The 20,464-nt window shown below is 51.7% G+C and overlaps 2 protein-coding genes across 3 annotated transcripts in view; one reads left to right on the top strand and one right to left on the bottom strand.

The window, feature by feature from the left end:
- Positions 1-487: 487 nt before the first annotated feature.
- Positions 488-14,545, top strand: LOC120226393 (peptidyl-prolyl cis-trans isomerase E-like). 2 transcript variants are annotated; one of them, XM_039224578.1, is made up of 8 exons: positions 488-2,310; positions 2,643-2,766; positions 10,864-11,006; positions 11,190-11,254; positions 12,091-12,196; positions 12,864-12,928; positions 13,624-13,794; positions 13,902-14,545. In XM_039224578.1, exons 2-5 carry the CDS (start codon positions 2,688-2,690, stop codon positions 12,188-12,190), a joined length of 387 nt encoding a protein of 128 aa, XP_039080509.1. In that variant the 5' UTR covers positions 488-2,310; positions 2,643-2,687; the 3' UTR covers positions 12,191-12,196; positions 12,864-12,928; positions 13,624-13,794; positions 13,902-14,545. The 2 variants fall into 2 exon arrangements, with proteins under 2 accessions (XP_039080509.1, XP_039080511.1); XM_039224580.1 differs by lacking the exon at positions 488-2,310 and adding an exon at positions 2,321-2,424.
- The window catches only part of LOC120226394 (bone morphogenetic protein 8B), a 21,586-nt gene continuing 15,597 nt past the window's right edge, over positions 14,476-20,464 (bottom strand). Inside the window, exon 6 of the mRNA XM_039224581.1 lies at positions 14,476-16,682. Within this exon, the coding sequence (XP_039080512.1) occupies positions 16,533-16,682 (150 nt within the window). The 3' untranslated portion in view covers positions 14,476-16,532. The remainder of the gene's footprint in view (positions 16,683-20,464) is intronic.

Below are 20,464 nucleotides of genomic sequence, written 5' to 3'. Positions count from 1 at the left end.
ACAGGGGAGGCGAGAATGCAGCTCCTCCATAGAAATAGAGTTGAGATTCTCCGCAAAGCTAGAGGCCTAGTCTCTGAAAATCTTGCTCCAGGATGTGGACGTATACATACCCTCGTCCTAAGAGGTAACTTCTGCCTGTGAGAGCCACGTGGTGCATCCGTTCTGCTGACAAAGAACTGGGCACAGCTAGGGACCAGCTGGCCGATAGCTTGAATTTCTTAACGTGTGTTCCATACTTTTCCTTTCAGTGTGGTCAGGTGATGGTTGAAGAAGTTTTCTGGGCAGACCCTTGAAGAGAATAAAGAGGAAGGAGGGTCGGAGCCTTCCAAAGCGGAACCCCAGGAGGTGAGGCCGAAGGCGTGCGCTTCCACAGGAGGGGCTGCACTTTCCACCCACTGTGCTCCTGATGTGGGCGGCGGCTGGTGAACAGAACGGAGAAGCGTGGCTTTCTTGTCCCTGTGGGGCCCTAGGTGAGAAGTATCGTATGCATGCTCGGGTACTGATCTGTGAGTGCTTGAACTGGGTGGAAGTCTGAAGTGAGAAAGGACAGTGAGGCCTCCCCTCACCGGTACCCGCCGTCGTCCTGACCTTTCCTGCCCCCTCACTGACACTTTGGCACCGGGCTCACTGTCTTCCTGCTCCTGGCCTGATTTCAGAGAGGCCCCCGTCCCTCTGTCTGTAGCCAGTTGCTGCCTGCCTCGGTACTTTCTCCTGCTTCTTGATACACCATCCTGACCATCGCTTCTGGGGAAAACGGGCTACCTCGGAGGCTCCCCCTCCTCTGTCCGCCCTTTGAGCAGCGGTGTTTCTCTGAGTTCCTCCCTTAGCCCTCCGCTCCTCGCTGCCCGCTCTCCTTGTAGTTTCAGCCATGGTGGCCCATGTCTGAGCTTATCGCAGCCGCTCAGCGTTCTGCTCATTTCCTGGTCTCTAGCCCTAACCTTGACCTCACTCCTGAGTTTCACGGGTTTCTGCCTGCATGTCTCCCAGTTACCATAAATCAACAAAGCAAGTCCCAAGTGGGTTTCCTCTTTCCTTCTGCTCTGGTTGTCCCAAGTACCCAAGCGTAGCGAATTTTCCCATCTTGCACAGTCACCCACACCAGGGACCTCGGTGTCCTCTCTGACTCCTCATCACAGTCCACGCCTAATGCACTGCCATATCCTGCTAACAGTCTCTCTTACACCCGCCTGAATCTCTCCTGTTTGCTCTGCCGCAGTGGCTTGCCGTGTGTGGCTTGCCGTGTGTGGCTTGCCGCTGTCATCTCTCCCTGAATAGTGATGGTAGCTCCCCAGCTGGTGTCCCTGCCCTGGGCCTGGTTCCTCCTGTCCTGAGCAGCCAGAGGGAGCGTCCTAAGGCACAGAGCTGACCGTGTGGCTCTCCTCAAGCAGGCTAGGCACTTGTCATCTGTGGGAGTAGTCCGGGCAACTTCAGGGGGCCAGAAGGGCTCTCCGTGTTCAGACCCTGCTCACCTCTCCACATTGTATCCCAGTTTACATTTCTCTGATAGAGTTTGTAGGTACCTAGAAATGTCCGCGTTTTCACCTAAGCAGTTCTTTGCCTAAATTCCCTTTCCAGTTTACTTTATCTCGCCACCTCCCTCTCATCTTTCATGGCTGAGCTCAGTTGCTGCCTTTTCTAGGAACATCTTTTGAATCCTCTAGTTGAGTGAGATCAGTGTCCCTTCTGGGCTTCCGTGGCCTCTGGGATTCTGTGGCACCCTCTATCCTGCATTCACAGCATTATTTTGACGTTATTTATTTAACAAATGTTCAAACGTTGCTTACTCTATACCTGGCACTGTTCTAAGTGTTTTACAAATATTTAATCCTAACAGTAGGCCTTTGAGATAAGGCTAATATTGTCTCCAACTTTTGGTAACAAAACTAGGCACAACATTACAGAGCTCATAAGTGACGGGGCGAGATTTGAACCAAGGCCGTGTAGCTCTGGGGTCTGTGTGCCTCTCGTGTTTGTGGCCAGCCCTCCCCCACTAGGTAGCCGGTTACTTGACAGCTCCAGTAATGGGCCTCGTACCTGCGTACCTGTATGTTGACTTATGAGTCCACAGCACAGATAGGTCAGAGACAATCGAGCTTTCCCTGTGAAACAGCTGGTAGGGCTTGTCCTGAATGCTGTCTTCATCACCTAGTCATCCTGGTCCTCTTGGAGCACAGAGCAGCGCCCAACCCCCTCACTGTCTTCCGAGCACTCAGGCCCAAGCCGGAGAACAGCCCCTTCTGCTCGCAGTGCAGCCAGACTGAATCTGTCGGGGTAGGCGTGGAGGCAGAAGGCCGTGGCTCGCTGTAGCAGGCGTGAGGTGGGTGGGCTTCAACTGGTGTTTGAACGTGCTGAGAGCTGTGTGCTGTGGGCCAGGAAAGTGTCTGTGACCGCAGGGCAGGGTGAAGCGAGCTGGCATGTCTGAGGGTGAGTGTAATGAGCCTGCGGGGTGGGGCTCGGGGTGGCTGGTGCTGAGGTGTCCTGTCACTAGGTGTCGGGCTGGGGGCCGCGGCCGTGGCCTTCCCTGTCAGCACCTTGCTGCAGCCCGCTCGCGGCTGCTGGGTTCTCGGTGTGCGGTCAGAATACTCGCTCTGCTACTCGGGGGTCGGTGTTCCGTCCAGCCTAATGGTTTCTCCTGCACCCAGGGAGAGCCCGCTGCGAAGAAGGCCCGCTCGAATCCTCAGGTCTACATGGACATCAAGATCGGGAACAAGCCAGCCGGCCGCCTCCAGATGCTCCTGCGTTCGGACGTCGTTCCCATGACGGCAGGTGAGCGGGGCTCCGGGCGGGAGGCCGGCGGCGGGGCGGTGGGCCTCCCCAAGGTTCTCGCCGCCATGGTTCTTGCGCCCTCGACGCTCTTTCTGACCCGCGTTGACTTGAGGCATCTCAGATCCTGGGATCTAGGAACAAATGAGGCCGGGCAGGCATTTTTGAAGCTTTACAGGTGCTGGTTCACTATTTTTTAACAATGATGTTAAATAATGGGCTTTTTCATTTTAGACATCCGTTGGCTTCCCACTTCAGGAGATAAAGAATCAGCTTTTAAATCCCTTTCCCTGCCCTTCCATCTTCTTTATGTATAGAGTGACCATAAGCTTGGTTAAGTCGGAGGTTATTTTAACTGTTTGACATCATACCGTAGTAATTTCTGTTCACACACACCATTTTGTTTTCCTGGGGTCCATCATTGTCTTGTTTTCACGCGAGCTTAGTCTGTGCATTTATTCCTGATGCTCTCCCGAATCCTGCTGCCTGCATGAATCTCTCCTCATGTTCACACACACCAGGTATTCTGTCGCTTTCCCTCTCCTTTTGTTTATTTATTAAAAAATTTTTTTAATGTTTGTTTATTTTTGAGACAGTCAGAGCGTGAGCAGGGGAAAGGGCAGACAGAGAGGGAGACACAGAATCCGAAGCAGGCTTCAGGCTCTGAGCTGTCAGTACAGAGCCCAATGTAGGGCTCGACGAACCCACGAACCGTGAGATCATGACCTGAGCTGAAGTCAGATGCTTAACTGACTGAGCCACCCAGGCGTCCCAGCTATATTTTTTCTAAGAACAAGAATGTTCCCTTACATGATTACAGTATGACCATCAAAATCAGGAAGTTTAACATCAGTATGACACCGTTTACTAATTTTCAAGCCATCTTCAGATTTCATCTGTTACCCCATTATTGTCCTTTATAGTAATTTTAGCAATTGTTCTTCCCTGGCAAGGATTCGCACACCACATTGAACAGTGAAGTCTCTTCAGTCTCCTCCTGTTTGGAACAGCGTCTCAGTTATTCATTGCCTTTTTTTCTTTTTTAAGTTTTATTTTTGAGAGAGAGCGCTCGTGAGTGTGAGCGGGGGAGGGGCAGAGAGAGAAGGAGAGAGTCCCAAGCAGAATCCACACTGGGAGCGCAGAGCCCAATGAGGGGCTTGAACTCAAAAACCATGAGATCATGACCTGAGCTGAAACTAAGGGTCAGGCACTTAAGTGACTGAGCCACCCAGGTGCCCCTTTCATTATCTTTCTTGATCTTGAGGACTTTGAGGAGGACAGGCCCAGTTTTAAGATTGTGTCTCAGTCTTTGCCTAGTACTTCCTCATGATGAGACAGAGGTGTGATGTGCTTTGGCAGGAACACCGCAGAAGAATGCTGTTTCCTTACTAGGGTATCGTGTAAGGAAGTGCATGATGTCAGGTCTAATATTTGTGATGTGAACTTTGGTTGCTTGCTTAAGGAGATGGCTGCCAGCTTTCTCTACTGGAAGGTACAGCTATTTTTAGGGCTATAAATTAAAAGTTAAAATTTTTTCTCCTCACTACCTCCAGCCCATCTCTTTGAAGTAACTACTACTATTCACAGTTGTGTGCTTCCTATTTTCTTTCTTTTTTTTTTTAATGTTTATTTCTGAGAGAGAGAGCGAGAGAGAGTGCGAGTTGGGGAGGGGCAGAGAGAGACTGGGAGACACAGAATCTGAAACGGACTTCAGGCTGAGCTGTCAGCACAGAGCCCGACGCGGGGCTGGAACTCGGGAACAGCAAGATGGTGACCTAGGCCGAAGTCAGACGCTTAACCAACTGAGCCCCCCAGGCATCCCTTCCTATTTTCTTAAATATTCATAATGATTGTTTTTACTCAGAATCCATTTTTGTTTAAATCCAGCCTTTTAAAAAATGTTTATCAAAGTCATAATTTGCACATAGTTTAAAGAAAACCATTCTGTGAAGTTTGTCATAATGTGATGTTTTTCTGTTCCCCCTCAACATAATTTTTCTGCCCTGCCAAAGGTAACATTCATTTTTTCCAGGTGATTATTTTAGCTTTTATTGCTACATCTCTGAAAAACATATTCACTTTATCACTATTTGATTTATTTTCAGGTTTTGGCTGTTTTAGGTCAGATGTTTTGGGAAACAGACTCATGAGGAATTGCATGCAGAAAGCAGGGGGTGATCTCAGGGACAACTCTTACAAGCGCATGAGGGGAGCAGATCAGGCAGAGCGTGTACCTGAGCTGCTGTCAGTCACACAGAGGCCTCAGCTGGTCCCGGGGGCGTATTGGAGCTCTGATAGCCCTTCTGAGTTGTTCTGAACTGAGGCCTGGGGGCCAGGCCTCTGGACCCTCACATGGACAGTCATGAATTCTGGCTGATTCCCAGGACGGGTGAGCAGCTTCCTTCAGCCAAGGGCATTTACTGGGGTGGAACTTCTGGGGCTGGTAGCATCTCATGCTCCTGGGAGGGGAGAGGGGGAACGTCTTGGTCTTGAAGGGGATCCAAGCGGCTTCCCAAAGTGTCCACTGCAGCCTGCCTCTCACACCACTCAGATCCTCATTGGCCGCTGTGTCTCGTCTCTCCTGTGCCCTCGCCCTGACCTCTGAGTTGTTGCAGGGACCCAGAGCTCGGCACTTGTTTTTCTTCTCTACCCTCTCTCTTCGCTTAATGGTTCTGTGCGTATTAGCGTAGTGCCCACCTCTTAGAACTGATCCTTTACTAGGTCAGAATGAAAGTCACAGCTAATACAGCCTTCCAACACATAGTTTGTAAAAAAAAAAAAAAAAAAAAAAAAAAAAAAAAAGCGTTATGCGGGGCACCTGGGTGGCTCCATCGGTTGAGCGTCTGACTCTTGATTTTGGCTCAGGTCATGATCTTGAAGTTCATGAGATTAAGCCCTGAGTTGGGCTCTACACTGGCAGGATGGAGCCTGCTTGGGATTCTCTCTCTCTCTCTGTCCGTCTTTGCCCCTCTCTTGCTCATTCTTACTTTCTCTCTCAAAAAAAAAAACATTTTTAAAAATATTTATTTTTGGGAGAGCGCAAGCAGGGTAGGGGCGGCGGCGGGGGGGAGGGCAGAGGATCCAAAGTGGCTCTGCGCTGGTAGGCTGACAGCAGCGAGCCCGATGTGGGGCTCAAACTCCTCAACTGTGAGATCATGACCTGAGCCAAAGTCGGACGCTCAACTGACTGAGCCACCCAGGTGCCCCTAAAAATTAACATTTAAAAAGTATATGTACTGTTACATAATAATTACAATATGAAAGAAAATTAATTTATAGTAAAATAGTATGTATTTCAGTCCTTAAATGCTTAGACACAACTAAATATGTGAAACACGTAAACGTACACTTCTGCCTAGAGCAGCAGTTAGCTGTGTGGACTGATAGAGGTACATTTTGTTGGCAGGTCACGGTAACATGATTTCCTGACACGGTGAAAATCCCCTGGTAAAATTCAGAACAGAACCAAAAATTAAGTTTTCCCTTGGTTTATGTAGTAGGTCTATTTCTGGAAAGCTTCAGTGCAAAAGATAAGTCTTTGGATTTATATGTAAAATGGAGTTAGGTTCTCAGCTCAAATCATTATGAACAGATTTTTCTCCAATACACCAATGTTTCTCAGGGCATTTGAAAGTCTGAGAGGATTAGGAATCCTTCTTGCTGACGTGTGACCTGGCAGGACATCAAGGTTCCCCGTTCCCTTCCCACTAGTGCCAGTAGCACCCCCTGTTCCTGACCACCAGAAGCATAGCTTGGAGTTTCCAAGTGGCCTCGAGGGGGCAGTCTTCCCCTATTTAAAAGCCGTGCTGTGGCCAGTCCCTTCCCGTCCCAGGGTTTCCAGTGACATCTGTAAATGACTCCTGCCCACATGTCAGCCTCCATGCTGTTGTCTCCCTGTCGTCTTCCCCTGGACGCCTCAGGCCCCCCAGGCTCTCATGCTCTTTTCCCCCAGACGCTGCCTCCCCTCCCCTCTGTCTCCGGCACTGTCTGCCACCACCATCTGCCTGGCTGCCTGCTCAGCTTAGGACTCCCCCTGGACCCCTCTCCTCCGTCACACACGTCAGATCCACTTTCTTCAAGTCACCCTTCCTTCACTAGCGCCAAGTCCTCACGCTTGTCTCCCTGCTTCCACTCCTGCCTCGTCCCCTCCTGGTCCAGTCTGCGAGGTAGTCAGAGCCGTCCTGTTCACACATAAACCCAGTGCCGTCACTCGCTGGCCGAGAGTCCTCCCGTGGCCCCATCACGCACGTGGGATCCAGCAGGACCCACTGGCAGGAGGTCTGGCACCTTCCGGAGCTCCCGGAATGTGCTGCTCCTCCCTCTGTCCCCACGGCCGTCCTACTGTTCGTCAGTCACCGCCGACTCCCCTCAGGGCCTGGGTCATGCCACTTCCTGTCCTAGAATGTTCTTCCCTTAGCATCCATAGCGTTCACCCCTCACTTCCTTCAGCTGCCATGTACTTCGTGCTAGAGGCCAGCCTTGCTCTCGCTCTAGAATGGGCATTCCTGACATCTCTTCTTTTTAGTCAGCTTCATTTTTCTTCATATATTTAATACCTGAGATTATATTATGAAGTTACTTATTCTTTTACTTATTTTCTGTCTCCCTTTCTAGAATATTAGCCTCATGAGGGCAGGACCCAGTCTTTATTGATTACCACTGTATTCTAGAATCGTGTAAATAAATATTTGAATATTTAAAGCTGGTGTTCACAGGGCTGTTTTGTTATGTGTCAGGCACCTTGATCAACTCCAACATTGAGGGTGGAATGGGACATGGTCCCCATCCAAAGGGGGCATGTGGTCCAGAGGCCCAGCCGTGGAAAGCGGGCTTTCTCATTGAGACAGATGAGGTTATAGGCTCCCTCTCTCAGCCCCCGCCAAACCTGGGTCTTTTTAACTCAGATGTTACCTCCTCCAGAAAGCCTTCCATGGTACTGTGTGTATGTGTGTGTGTGTGAGAGAGAGAGAGAGAGAGAGAGATAGAGATAGAGATACACTTTTAGGTGACCGTACTGGGGTGTGTGTGAGAGAGAGAGAGAGAGAGAGAGATACACTTTTAGGTGACTGTACTGGGGTGTGTGTGTGAGAGAGAGAGAGACACTTTTAGGTGATCGTACTGGGGTGTGTGTGTGTGTGTGAGTGTGAGAGAGAGAGAGAGAGAGAGATGCACTTTTAGGTGACCGTATCTTGTGCTTCCATTTGCTGAACGAATGTCTGTGTGACGAGGCTTTGCTGTTCCATAGCATTTTTTTTTTTTAAACAGCTTTATCGGGATGCAATTCACATACATTCACTTCACCCATTTAAAAATATACATTTCAGTGGTTTTTATTGTACTCACAGTTATACAGTTATTACCACAAATAATTTTAGAATGTTTTTCTCCCAAAGGAAACCCCACACCCTTTAGCCTTCCCCTTTTTGTCCCCCAGGCCTAGGCAAACACTAATTGACTTTCGATTAGTTTTGCCTATTCTGGACATGTCATATCAATAGAATTCCACAACATGTGGCCTTTTGTGACTGGCTTCCACTTAGCATTAATGTTGTCAAAAAAGTTCATCTACGATATAGCACGTATCTGTGTTTCATTCTTTTTTACTGTCAATTAATATGCAGTGTATGGATATACCACAATTTGTTTATCCATTCATAAGTTGAACATTTGTTTGGTTTATACATTTTGGCTATTATGAATAATGCTGCTGTGAACATTCATGGATAAGTTTTTGTGTGGACATCTGTTTTCATTTCTCTTGGGTAGGTACCTACAATTGGAATTGCTAGGATCTAGGATAATTTTTTTCATATTTTGAGGAACTGCCAGACTATTTTCCATAGTGGCTGCACCACTTTACGTTCCCATCAGCAGCCTGTGAGGGTTCCAATTTCTGTGTATCCTCACAATCCCTGAATATTATCTCTTTTATATTCTCTTTCTGTTATCCTGGTGATGTGAAGTGCTACCTCATTGTGGTTTTGATTTGCCTCGTGGCTGATGATGTTGAGCATCTTTTCATGTGTCTGTTGTCCATATTTACATCTGCTTTGGGAAACTGTCCATTCAGATCCATTACCCATTTCTAAATTGGCTTTATTATTGAATTACAAGAGCTCTTTACGTATTCTAGCTGTAGTTCTTTTATCAGATACATGAATTGCAAGTAGTTTTTGTCATTCTGTCGGCTGTCTTTTCACTTTATCTTTTGCTTTGAAGCACAGTTTTAATTCTGTTGAAGCCCCATTTATCTCCCTTCTCTTCCATCAGTATATTTTTGGCATCATAACTCAGAAGGTTTTGCCTGACCTAAGGCTATAAAGACTTACTCCTATTTTTTCTTGTAAGACTTTTATAGATTAGCCTTTACATTTGGGTCTTTGATCCATTTTGAGTTAATTTTGGGTATATAGTGTGAGAAAAAGGGTCCAATTTCATTCTTTTGCATGTGGGTGTCCAGTTGTCCTAGCATCATTTGTTGAAAAGGCTGTTCTTAGGGAGCCTGGGTGGCTCAGTTGGTTAAACATTGACTTTGGGTCAGGTCATGATCTCCTGGTTCGTGAGTTCGAGTCCCACTTCAGGGGAGCATGAGCCCTGCTTTGGGTGAGCCCCGTTTCTCTCTCTCCCCCCTTGTCTCCCTTTCCCTGCTCTTGTGGGATTCTCTCTCCCTCTCTGCCTCTCTCTCTCTCTCTCTCTCTCTCTCTCTCTCTTCCTCTCTTCCTGCCCTTGCTCACTTGCGCCCTCTCTCTATAAAAGAAAAAAAAAGGCTGTTCTTTTCTTTTTTAATTGTATTGGTATCCCTTTTGAAAATCAGTTGACCATAAATGTAAAGATTTTATTTCTGTACTTTTTCTGTTTCATTGATCTATATATGTGTCCTGTGCCACTTCTACATTGTCATGTATTCTGTAGCTCCATAGTACATTTCGCATTTGACAAGTAGGAGTCCTTTAACTTTTTCTTCTTTTTCCAGATTGTTTTGGCTATTCTGGGTCTCTAACATCTCCATATGAATTTCGGAAATAGTTCTCAGTTTTTGCAAAAAATCCAGCTGGGATTTTGACAGAGATTGCACTGAATCTGTAGAACAATTTGTGGGTTGCCATCTTTGCAGTATTAAGTTTTCCAGTCCATGAACATGGGATGTCTTTCCATTTGTTTAGATCTTCTTTAATTTCTTCCTATAACATTTTATAGTTATCAGAGAATAAGTTTGTATTTCTTTTAAATTTATTCTGCAGTATTTTATTCTTGTTGATGTTATTGTAAATGGAATTTTTCGATTCATTTTCAGATTGCTCATTGCTAGAGTATAAAATAACTTGATTTTTGTATATGGATCTTGTATTCTGCAAACTTGCTGAACTAGTCCTAATAGTTTTCTAGTGGATCCTGAAGGATTTTCCTTATATAAGATCATGTCATCTGGAAATTTCATTTCATTTTTTTGCAACTTGCAGTGGCTGGAACATCTAGTGCAATGTTGAATAGAAGTAAGGGCAGATGTCTTGGTCTTATTCCTGATCTTATGGGGGAAACATCTAGTCTTTCACTGTGTGGGTTTTTTGTAGGTGCTCTTTATCAGACAGAGGAAGTACCCTTCTGTTCCTAGTTTGTTGAGTGTTTTTATCATGAGAAGTTGTGCATTTTGTAAGATGCCTTTTCTGTGTCTATTGAGATAATAATATGGTTTTTGTACTTTATTCCGTTAATGTGTTATTTTTGTTTTGTGGATGTTAACCCAGTCTTGCATTCCTGAGATACATCCACGGTTATCTTTTGAATGACTCTTTTTCACTAGACTATGAGCTGCACCAGGGCTGGGACCAGTGTCCCCAGGGCCCACTAGGAGCCTAGTTACCAAGTAGACAATAAGTATTTGTTGAATGAATGAAAGAAAGGATAAACCAGTATAAAATGATTTAAATAACTTTGCGCACCATTTCACGGACTATCAATTGAGTGGAAGACAAGACATCCACATGGTATTATCCTGGAGTCTGAGCCCGCCGGGTTGAAGGGCTGTCAATCGTCTGCACAGTGTACCTCTTATAGCAGGGAGCCAAGGGTAAAGGCTGATGTGCTCCTTCTCTCCCCCAGGCCTGCTCTCCATGGCCAACTCCGGCCCGAACACCAATGGCTCCCAGTTCTTCCTGACGTGTGACAAGACGGATTGGCTGGATGGCAAGCACGTGGTGTTCGGGGAGGTCGCAGACGGCCTGGACGTCTTGCGGCAGATTGAGGTGTGTGGCTTCCCCGGGCCCGGGGTGCGTGGCCCTGCGGGAGAGCTGGAGACAGGGGCCACGGCTGCTCCCAAGGAGGGCTGCCTCTGCTCAGGGAGGGGTGGGCCGATGGGCAGGGTGTCCAAGAGCCGCTCCTTACTCTCCACCCTCCCTCGTTTCTCCCCCTCTTCTGTCCCCACAAAGGCCCAGGGCAGCAAGGATGGGAAGCCAAAGCAGAAGGTGATCATCGCCGACTGTGGGGAGTACGTGTGAGTCCGCGCAGTCTCGGCACTGTCCCTGCGTGTCCTGGAGCCGTCAGCCTGTGAGCCAGCACCTGCGGTGTCCCTCCCTTTGGTGGCAACCAGGGGTTTGTGTCGTGGCCCTTCTTGGGGTCAGCTTGGAGCAGCTCTTCTCATGCCTGGGCTCCCTCTGGCTCTTTCCCAGGTGTGGCCGTGGGCCCGGGAGCCGGCACAGGGGCCGCCTTCCCCGCCGTGGACAGGCTGTGCGTGGCCTTCTCCGGGCCTTTGCTGCCACGGCTTCTCCTAGGCCCGCCAGTGTGGCTCCTGGACGTTTCTTTTGGTAAAATAAACCCGAGTTCTTGTACTGCCGCCTGCTGGCCAGGTCCCAGGTGTTGTCAGAGAGCTGTGACTGGCCGATCTTCCTGTGACAGAGGAGAGCCCCTCCCCTGCTGTTTCCCCCCCACCCGGGCCGGGTCCCTGAGACCATACACTGTCAGACCACTGCAGGGTAGCAGAGGTCAGAGCTGGTGCCAAAGTGCCTCTCTCCTCTGCTGCCAGGCCACTGAGTTAGGTAAGCCAAGTTCCATTCCTGCCTCATACCTAGTTGTGAGTCTAAGGGGCACCCGAAATCAGTCTTGGTGACCCATTCACTCATTAATAGTCCAAATTGTGGACCACAGAATTCCCAGAGCCCTTCTTTTGCCCGGCACTGTGCGTGGTGCTGGGGAAACATGAGAAATCAGCCGTGGTGGCAGCTGCATCCTGCCCATACCCAGTCCCACTGGAAATTGAAGTCAGGTACCAGTTTGTAGCATGTGCAGCCTCTCGCCCTACACCAGTGTTTGGCTGGCCGGGCCACCTCCCAGCAGGTCCCGTGTGCTGAGGCTGGTCACCAGAAACCATCAGTCATCAGAGACAACGTCCAAGGCTGCCGCCTGCTGCTCTGTTGCCTGCCAGAGGCTCTAGATCAAGGTCTGCACTCAGAAACCATTGGGCAAGGCTGGTTCTCCTTTGAGGTTGAGGTCAGGTGAGCCTGGAGGGGAGGAGAGAAGCCTGCTGGCCTGTGATCCCCGACAGCTTCTGCGGAGGGGTGGATGCTGGCCCTGTCCCTGTCTAGCATCCAGGGCCAGCCTCGGTCTCTGCCTTCAGGTGGGGCTTGGCTTGTACCCCTTTGGTTGGCTAGGGCCCGCTCCTGTGGCTATTCCCAGCCGGGACCCTCGCTCCCTAACCAAGGCGTTCCTCTCACTGGTGGTCAGTCATGGCTGTCAGGACAGGCAGCAGTGAGGCCAGGAAAATGCCAGCCACTCAGGGCTGATGTGACGTCTGGGAGAGGAGAGATGTATTTGAAGTACTCGACAAGGTTGACTCTAGAGATTACGTGTGGGGAGGGGAACCGACTGACCTGAAGCCTCAGGAGGAAGGACTGGTCACAACCCTGTGAAAGCAGGGGAGAGGTTGTTGCAGGGGAGGGAGCTTTGTCCCTCACTGTGCTTCCCTGATTGCCTGGGAAGGTGGGACTAGCCCAGTGGCCAGGAAGCCGGTGGGCAGGGGAGGCATCAGGTGGCAGTTGCTCCCTCTGTGCTGTGTAAGGGGCTTCCCCAGAATTTACCACGTGGGTCCGCCCATAACCCTCGTACAGGTGGTGACCCAAGCCTTGGTGGTGAGATGCCAGGTCCCGATGCCATCTGCTGGGTGACCGTGCAGGTACTTTTTTTTTTTTTTTTAATTTTTGTTTTTTAGTGTTTTATTTATTTCTGAGAGAGAGAGAGACAGTGTGAGCAGGGGAGGGGCAGAGAGAGAGGGAGACACAGAATCCAAAACAGGCTCCAGGCTCTGAGCTGGATGTCAGCACAGAGCCCGACGTGGGGCTTGAACCCACAAACCATGAGATCACGACCTGAGCCGAAGTCGGACGCTTAACCGACTGAGCCGCCCAGGCGCCCCAGGTACTGTCTGTTTGACCAGAGCGCCTGGCTGCCTGCCTTCCCGATGTTGGGCCAGAGCTCCCAATGGTAGGGTTGTGGTGGCCCCACACCTGCCTCCCACGGGGGAGCGGGGGCAGGACTGGGGTGGAGGGCAAGGAAGGCAATGCTACAGAAAGATTTGTTTTCAAAGAAGATTTAATAACAGATTTTCAATATATCATAGATCGAGTAAATCAGATCACCAAGCAGTACATAGAGTATGATCCTGACTTCATGAAATACCCATATGTTCTCTATGAAGACAAATGTGTATGTGTCAAAGAAAAAGACTGGAAGGAATTATTAACAATACTTATCTCTGTGTGCTGGGAGTATGAGTTTTTGGGATTATGCTGGGATTCTGTGTGTTTTTTTTTTTTTTCCAAAAGTTTCCCTGGCACACAAGTGAACAACAACTTTTTTTCCTTTTTAAAGGTCCAGATGCTTGCTCAAGGCTTCGTGGTAAGAAGAGAAACCCAGGAAAGCTCCCCCTTCAGCTTCTCAGAGGCTGTAGGTAGGACTCTGGACTTTGGGAGGAAACAGCGACACAACACAGCCCTGTCCTCCGTCCTCAGAGGCCCAGCCCCCCTGGGTCACCAAGTCACGGTAGGTCCCTGCACGCTGGGACTCCCACAGGCAGGCGATCGTGTAAGTCCCCACCTCATCCCTAGAGGTGACCAAATTTAATTTTTTTTTTTTTTTTTTTTTTTAAGGAAAAGCGCAGCTTTAAAGTAGACACAGCAGCCCCTCCTGGACATGTTCTGGGAGGCGAGGGTTTTAACAGGAAGGCTAACAGGGGAGGCCCAGATATGCAAATTCATTGAACGTAGGACCACTAGTAGATTCACCGAGTCGTGCACACACGGTGCCGACTGCTTTGTGGACACACCGGATCCCCACCATGGCCCTGCACGGGCAGAACTGATCATTCAGAGGAAAAACCTCTCACTTAGAGGTGACATAATTTGGTCAAATTAACCAGGGGCAGAGCCTGGATTCTATGCGACGTCTACTGGCTCTAAAACCCACTGTATCCTATTCACAGCCTCCTTTCCTGTGAAACTGCAGGCCTTTTCCCTACATAGAGACACAAAAGAACGGGGCTTTGCCTGGTGAACGACACCCGGGCCAGTGCCGGGCTCTGACTGTGGAGGCGTGCTGGCCATGAGGCACACAGAGCAGTTCTCCCCACACCACTGGCCCCAGATGTGGCTGTTTCCGGGCGGCCTCCCTTCCTGGCAGCACTTACTTGGCTGTCAGTGGGCCTGAGCTGACCACCCTGATGTATGCTTCTAATGTGCTGCCTTCAACCTAACCTGGGCCATTGGGCAACCATATAATAAATCAGATGACTGTCCCTTCGTTGACTTTGCATCCATAATTCTCCCTGTTCTCCAAGGCCTTTTCTGTTTGGTTTCAATTTGCTGGCTGGCTGGAGGTTCTAGAAGTCTGTCAGGAAGTCTATGACCACTGTACTTCCAGCTTTATGGCACAGACAGGGATTCTGATTATGACCCTCACATTCCTATTTGGCACATCCAAGGGACAAGGCAGTCTGCATCTTAAAAACATTCATTCTACAGGCTTTCCTGGCGTCCCCAAAGCATGCCAGGTTAGGTGCTAGATGTTGAAGCATCTAATACTGACGTTTGCTAAAAGTTTTCAAACCTCGGCTGCCCCTGATATTGAGAGGAGAGAGCTGCTAGCTAAAGCCCCAAAATGGCAGGTTTCCTGTCCGATGTACACGGCAGCTGGGCGCTCAGGCTGTGTCTTTGCTCTATGACAGAGGAGAGGGCCAGGGTTTCAGGCAGGAAGGAGGCTAATCCTTGTGTCACAGATGAGAAACTGAAGCCTGAATCAGGAAGGGGACTTGTCCTGACACCAAACTGGGCAGTGGCTGTGTTGGAACTAAAGTACAGGTCTCCTGACATTCCAGCCACTTCGTGCTCCAGTCCCTGCCTGCCTGAGCTCAAAGCCCCAGGCCAATCAGGAAGTGCCCACTCTGCAGACAGTCTGGGCCTGCCCTCTGTTACGGGAGGGTCTCCTCCTCTGTCCTTGCTCCACAGTCCCTTCCACGTCCCCGTGGAGGGGCTGCTGTCCTGCAGCAGGGCCCCGGCGTCCGCACCTGCCGCCAGGCCGGCCGGCCCGGGGCCCCTCGGCGGGGATGCACGTCCTTGGGCGCAGGGGTGGTTCTGCCCCAGCTGGGCTGTGCCTGTGGGTTGGGCGGGCCCGGGATCGGCTTTTAATGACCCAGTATTTCAGGGCTCGGGCAGCTGGACTCTGTCTGCGCCAGCAGGTAAATTACAGGCTTAGCAAGTCAGAAATCAAATAAACACTCCAACTGCCTGTGGTGGCGGCCGCTCCGAGAACAGTTGTTTCCGGGAACCTGCACCCGGGTCACCCTAATTACTGCCTCTGTCACTCCCCTGGGACAGAGAGCTTTTCTTTGGTTCACAGGCCCAGAGAGAGCACAGTGCTCCTGGGCACACAGGGTGGTACGGACTGGTGAGCAGACCGTTCCCCGTGCTTGGCCCAAGGTGGCCCCATGCTATGGGCGGAATGGGTTGCTCCTTAGTGTGGCAGGAAGGGGAAACGGAGTTACATTTGCTGGTGGGTGTCTGGACTTGTAGGCTGAGGGTCCAGTGGAGAATATACCCAGGTTGATTACTGACATGGGCCATGGGCAAGGAGACAGGAGGGGGTGGCATGTGTGCCACCTACTGCAGCCACTGTCTACTTCTAAGGGTTTTTGTGTCCGTGCTAAGCCTCATGGAAAAAAGACGGGGGAAACGAAGCCCCCAAGGTTCTTTGCTTCTGGGGTGGGGGCAGCATACCGCTTTCCCAAGGAAGGACGTCATATGCCATAAAACTTTCCCGTCAGCCTTGGTCTCAGCATGAGGCTCCTCTAGCTTATTCTTTCTCTAATGTGCTGACGGCTAGTGGGCAGCGTTAGGAGCCCAGTAATACACTCCTGAGCACAACCGCACGTCTGTGCCCTGGAAGGCCCAGTGTGGTGTCTAAAGAGGGATAGACCCACTTCCCCCCACTCAGCCCGACCAGCTAAGCTCACACTCCAGGTGCTCTTCACACAGGCCTGGGTTGGAGATGGTCAAGGACAGGTCCTGAGGCAGGACATCTGCTTCTGAGGCTGCTGTGCACATCAGGCCAGTCGGGCTACTACACACACCAGGGGAGGGGGCAGAGGGACCTGGGGAGACGCTGGCAGGGATGCAAGTGAGGGCCCTCCTTGCCGCCCCACCTGAGCTATGATGGCATCTAGGGTTTCCTGTGTCTGGAAAAGGGCCGGACCCAGGCGGGAGTCTCTGCAGCGGCGGGGCCGGACCTCAGTGGCAGCCACAGGCCCTGACTACCATGTTGCGGTGCTTGCGCAGGATGACATTGTTGCTGCTGTCGTAGTAGAGCACGGAGGTGGCGCTCAGCTTGGTGGGGGCACAGCACGCCTTGGGGACCGCGTCCGGCTTCATCAGGTGCACCTGACCAGGGAAGGGACAGCTGGCAGGCGTGAGCACCACGGCCTTCTCCCACGGCCCCCCAGCTCCCGCCACCCCGACCCCGGAGTCTCCAGCTGCTCACCCTCCCCCGCTCCATCCTCCACCTGCAGCCCAGGCTGGTGCTAATGTGTAGATGGGACCCCTCCCCCCCCACCCCACTGCCCTCAGGGTCCAGCCTCAGCACCAGCCAGCTCCATCCACACTCACTCCCCTCAGAGGTGGCGACCCCGCTGGTCTCCAGCACATGGCGCGCCCCGTGCCCAGCCCCTCTGCCGCACCACCCCTCTGGGTCCCCTCCGCTCCTCCCTATGTGCTCCTGTAATGTTCCCGATCCTATCTGGTCCCCATTAGCTGTTGGTAATCTGTCTCCCCTCCCGGCTGTGAGCCCGTGAAGGATCACAGAACTGGAAAAACCAAGGGCCCCGGGTCCATCCCCGTGTTCAATGCTGTCACTCCTCAAAGCACTCGCCACCCCTGATAACAACTTCTAAGGCAGCTACCGTTCTGGGCCGACCGAGAGGGAGGGCACAGAGGCCCTGCTCTCAGGTGCGGTGGGACTCGGACAGGGGGCACTGACGTGCTACCCTCCCAGCAGCCTTTCTGCCAGGAAGAGCCTGCCTGAGGGAACGGCCCGTTTTCAGCCTCCTGAAAATATTTCTGCCGAGCCCTGGCAGGGCGAGCTGCAGTTTACAGGAACCCCGGGGTCAGGGCCCCCCCGCTGCCAGGCCCCAAGGCGGCCCGAGGCTGTGGGGAGGCAGGAGAGAAGAGGACGCCTGCTCCATCCATGTGTCGTGGCCGCCGCCAGGGCTCCCCGCCCTCTCAGAGGCTGCCGAGCAGGACCCGGATGGAGCTGTCTGGTGGGGGAGCCTGTCCGGCAGCCTGGCCCCCGCGCCCCAGTGCCCAGTTCTGAGCCAGCCTGCTGTGAGGACACCTCACAGCACCTACTTACTGGCTGTGCATCTTTGGGTCCAAATCCTGCATCTGTAGGCCTCATTTTCTCCTCTGCCAAATAGGTAGAATGGTACTTTTCTCATTTCCAACACAAACGTATCTAGGACACATGCCTTGTGCCAGGATGGGTCACAGAAATGTTCCTACTCTCACAGATTCAGTGGGGAGGGAAAAGGAGACAAGGAATATTCCAGTAGACAACCAGGGCTCGTGGGAACGGCACAACAAAGCAGGCCCTCCACCCCAGCAATAATTCTGACCCTGGACAAGGCTTCCTGTCCCTGTCCTCACCTGCAGACCCCAGCGTTCCTCCTACCCCACACCTAGTCCTGAGAGGGGCCCTGCCTCCAGCTGCCCTTTCACTGGGTCCCCTGCCTTCTCCACCCTTGACCCCGTCCAGCTGCCCACTGCAGCCAGAGCAACATGTCTAAGGTTCAGATCATTGACACTGCATCACTAACCCCCTGCACCAGCTTCTCAGTTTACTTGGAGTTAAATCCACCCGCCACCTTCACTGGGACCCCAATGCTGTGGGACCCGCCCACGCCTCCCTGCAGCCTGAGCCCATCCAGCTGTCCTGGGCTGACATGGGATCTGCTGGTGTGACCATCGAGGGCCAGGAGAGGCATGGAGCTCGTGCATAAGGGACAGCCCAGGGACCCACTTCCCAACACCCCTGAGCTGCTCCCAGAAGGTGGCTCTTGGGGACAGCTATCCCACTTGACATGAGAAAGGCAGTATCAGCACACAAAGCCCCTGCCAGTGATGTGTTTCCTCTTGCTTGGGGGCATCACCTTAACCTCTTCCAGGCAGGCTCAGGGATACCAGGAATTAGGATTCTAGGTCAACATTCCAGAAAGAAATCTCTACCCCAGAATCAACTAACGTTTAAAACACTTGGGAATGGCAACGTGCAGAAGACGGGGTGGGAGGGTCCTGAGCCCACCGTGTCCTACAGGCACAGCCAGGTGACACCTCAGTGGAAAGACTCCAGAAAAGGCCCCAAAGGCCAGCGGAGCAAACTCCACGACCAAAGGCGGAGAAGAGGCCACGTGAGGAGGGCAGGAAGAGCAGCGGGGGAGCTACCGCGGCCTGTGGGGCTGCCCGTGGGCGGAAACATGAGTTCCCGTATTTGGCTTCAGAAACCAGAGTGGCCGAATTTCAGTTCTAACAACCAGCAGGACTTAAAACCTGAATTTAAAATACCAGCGGCCTGGCTCTGGGAGGGCAGGAGGAACCCGAGACCCTGCCTCAGGAGACGCGGGCAGAGATACAACACTGAAGCAGCAGGTGGAAAACCCCCCAGGGGATCTGGGAGGGGGAATTGTTTACTCCCCTCAGAGCGAGGCCCCAGGGACAGAGATCACCTGGGGACTCCAGGGACAAGGGAGCAGGCATGCGCTGTTTCCTCCTGTCCCCCGGCATAAACACATGCCACCTGGGGGAACCAGCGCGGCACTGACACCCTGCCTCACTTGCCACTCTGCCCCTCCCCCAGCCACACCTGCCTCAGCTCCGGCACCGAGGATCCCCTCCTGCAGAGGACAGTCATCCAAACCCTGCTAATACCACCTCCCTGCACCCTGAGCTCTGGTGGCTCTGCCCCTCCAGTCAGGCTGGCCGTGGTCTTGGTCCCTGTGGCAGCTGGTCCCCTCTCACAGAGGTCCAGGGTGCAAACCTTGTAGACACTGCACATCCTGTGTCTGTGCACGTTGCTGATGCGCCCCCCCTCCATCCCCTGGTACACCCATGGCTGGAGCCCATCCACGTGGGACCACAAGCATGGCACTGCTCAAGCAGCCCCGATGGGGGGCAGCACCACTTCAGTGACTCCTGCCCTGGAGAGAGGGAAGGACAGCTACACGCACCAGTCAGGCTGCACCCCGGCAGGGACTGGGGGCAGACCGTCTGATTGCAGGCCCTGCCCACCAACGAAAGCTTCTCAAGGGGTTACACAGGAAAAGCGTCCTGTGATTTGGTGCTACAGCATTGTACAAATGCCTGGTGTGACTCAGCGCAAGCCCAGAGTGCCCCACAGTGGCCCACTAACACCACAGGGACCAAACATTGCCCATGACATCAGAGAACTATTGCAGACGGCTGGACTGAAGGAAAAAGTGACTCAGTCACAGAAGCAGCTGTATGTGGCACACCTAGAAGACATGCCTGACGCACCAGCTTCTGATGAACCGGGTGCACTGCACTGTTGGGCACTATAGGAGGCCTTCGGAAGGCCATTCCTTTCAAAAGCAGGAGATGTAGCTGGCCTTCCTAACACATAGGAATAGACAGAGACAAAATGAGACCAATAAATATATATTCCAGATGAAAGAACAGGACAAAATCAGGGCAAAAGACCCAAGGAAGACAGAGATAATATGTCTGATAGAGAATTTGAAGGAATGATAAAAAAAAGATACTGTACTTGAGAAAAGAGTAGAGGACATCAGGGGTGCCTGGCTGGGTCAATTGGTAGAGCATGCGACTCTTGATTTCAGGGTTGTAAGTTCAAGCCCCACATTGGGTGTAGAGCCTACATAAAATAAAATTTTTTAAAGAGAGTGGTTGGCATCAGTGCGGCCCGTAACAAAGAGATAAAAAACTACCAATCAGAGACAAAGAATACAATAAGTGAGGGTTGCCTGGGTGGCTCAGTTAGTTGAGCTGACTTCGGCTCAGGTCATGATCTCATGAGTTTGGGCCCCACGTTGGGCTCTGCTGACAGAGCAGAGCCTGGAGCCTGCTTTGGATTCTGTGTGTCCCTCTCTCTGCTCCTACCCCACTTGCACTCTGTCTCTCTCTTAAAAAACAGA

The sequence above is a fragment of the Hyaena hyaena genome, unplaced genomic scaffold (assembly GCF_003009895.1).
Source record: "Hyaena hyaena isolate Hyena2069 unplaced genomic scaffold, ASM300989v1 scaffold_1681, whole genome shotgun sequence".
Lineage (NCBI taxonomy): Eukaryota > Metazoa > Chordata > Mammalia > Carnivora > Hyaenidae > Hyaena > Hyaena hyaena.
The sequence above is the reverse complement of the archived record's forward strand: the minus strand, read 5'-3'. Positions and strand labels throughout refer to the sequence as shown.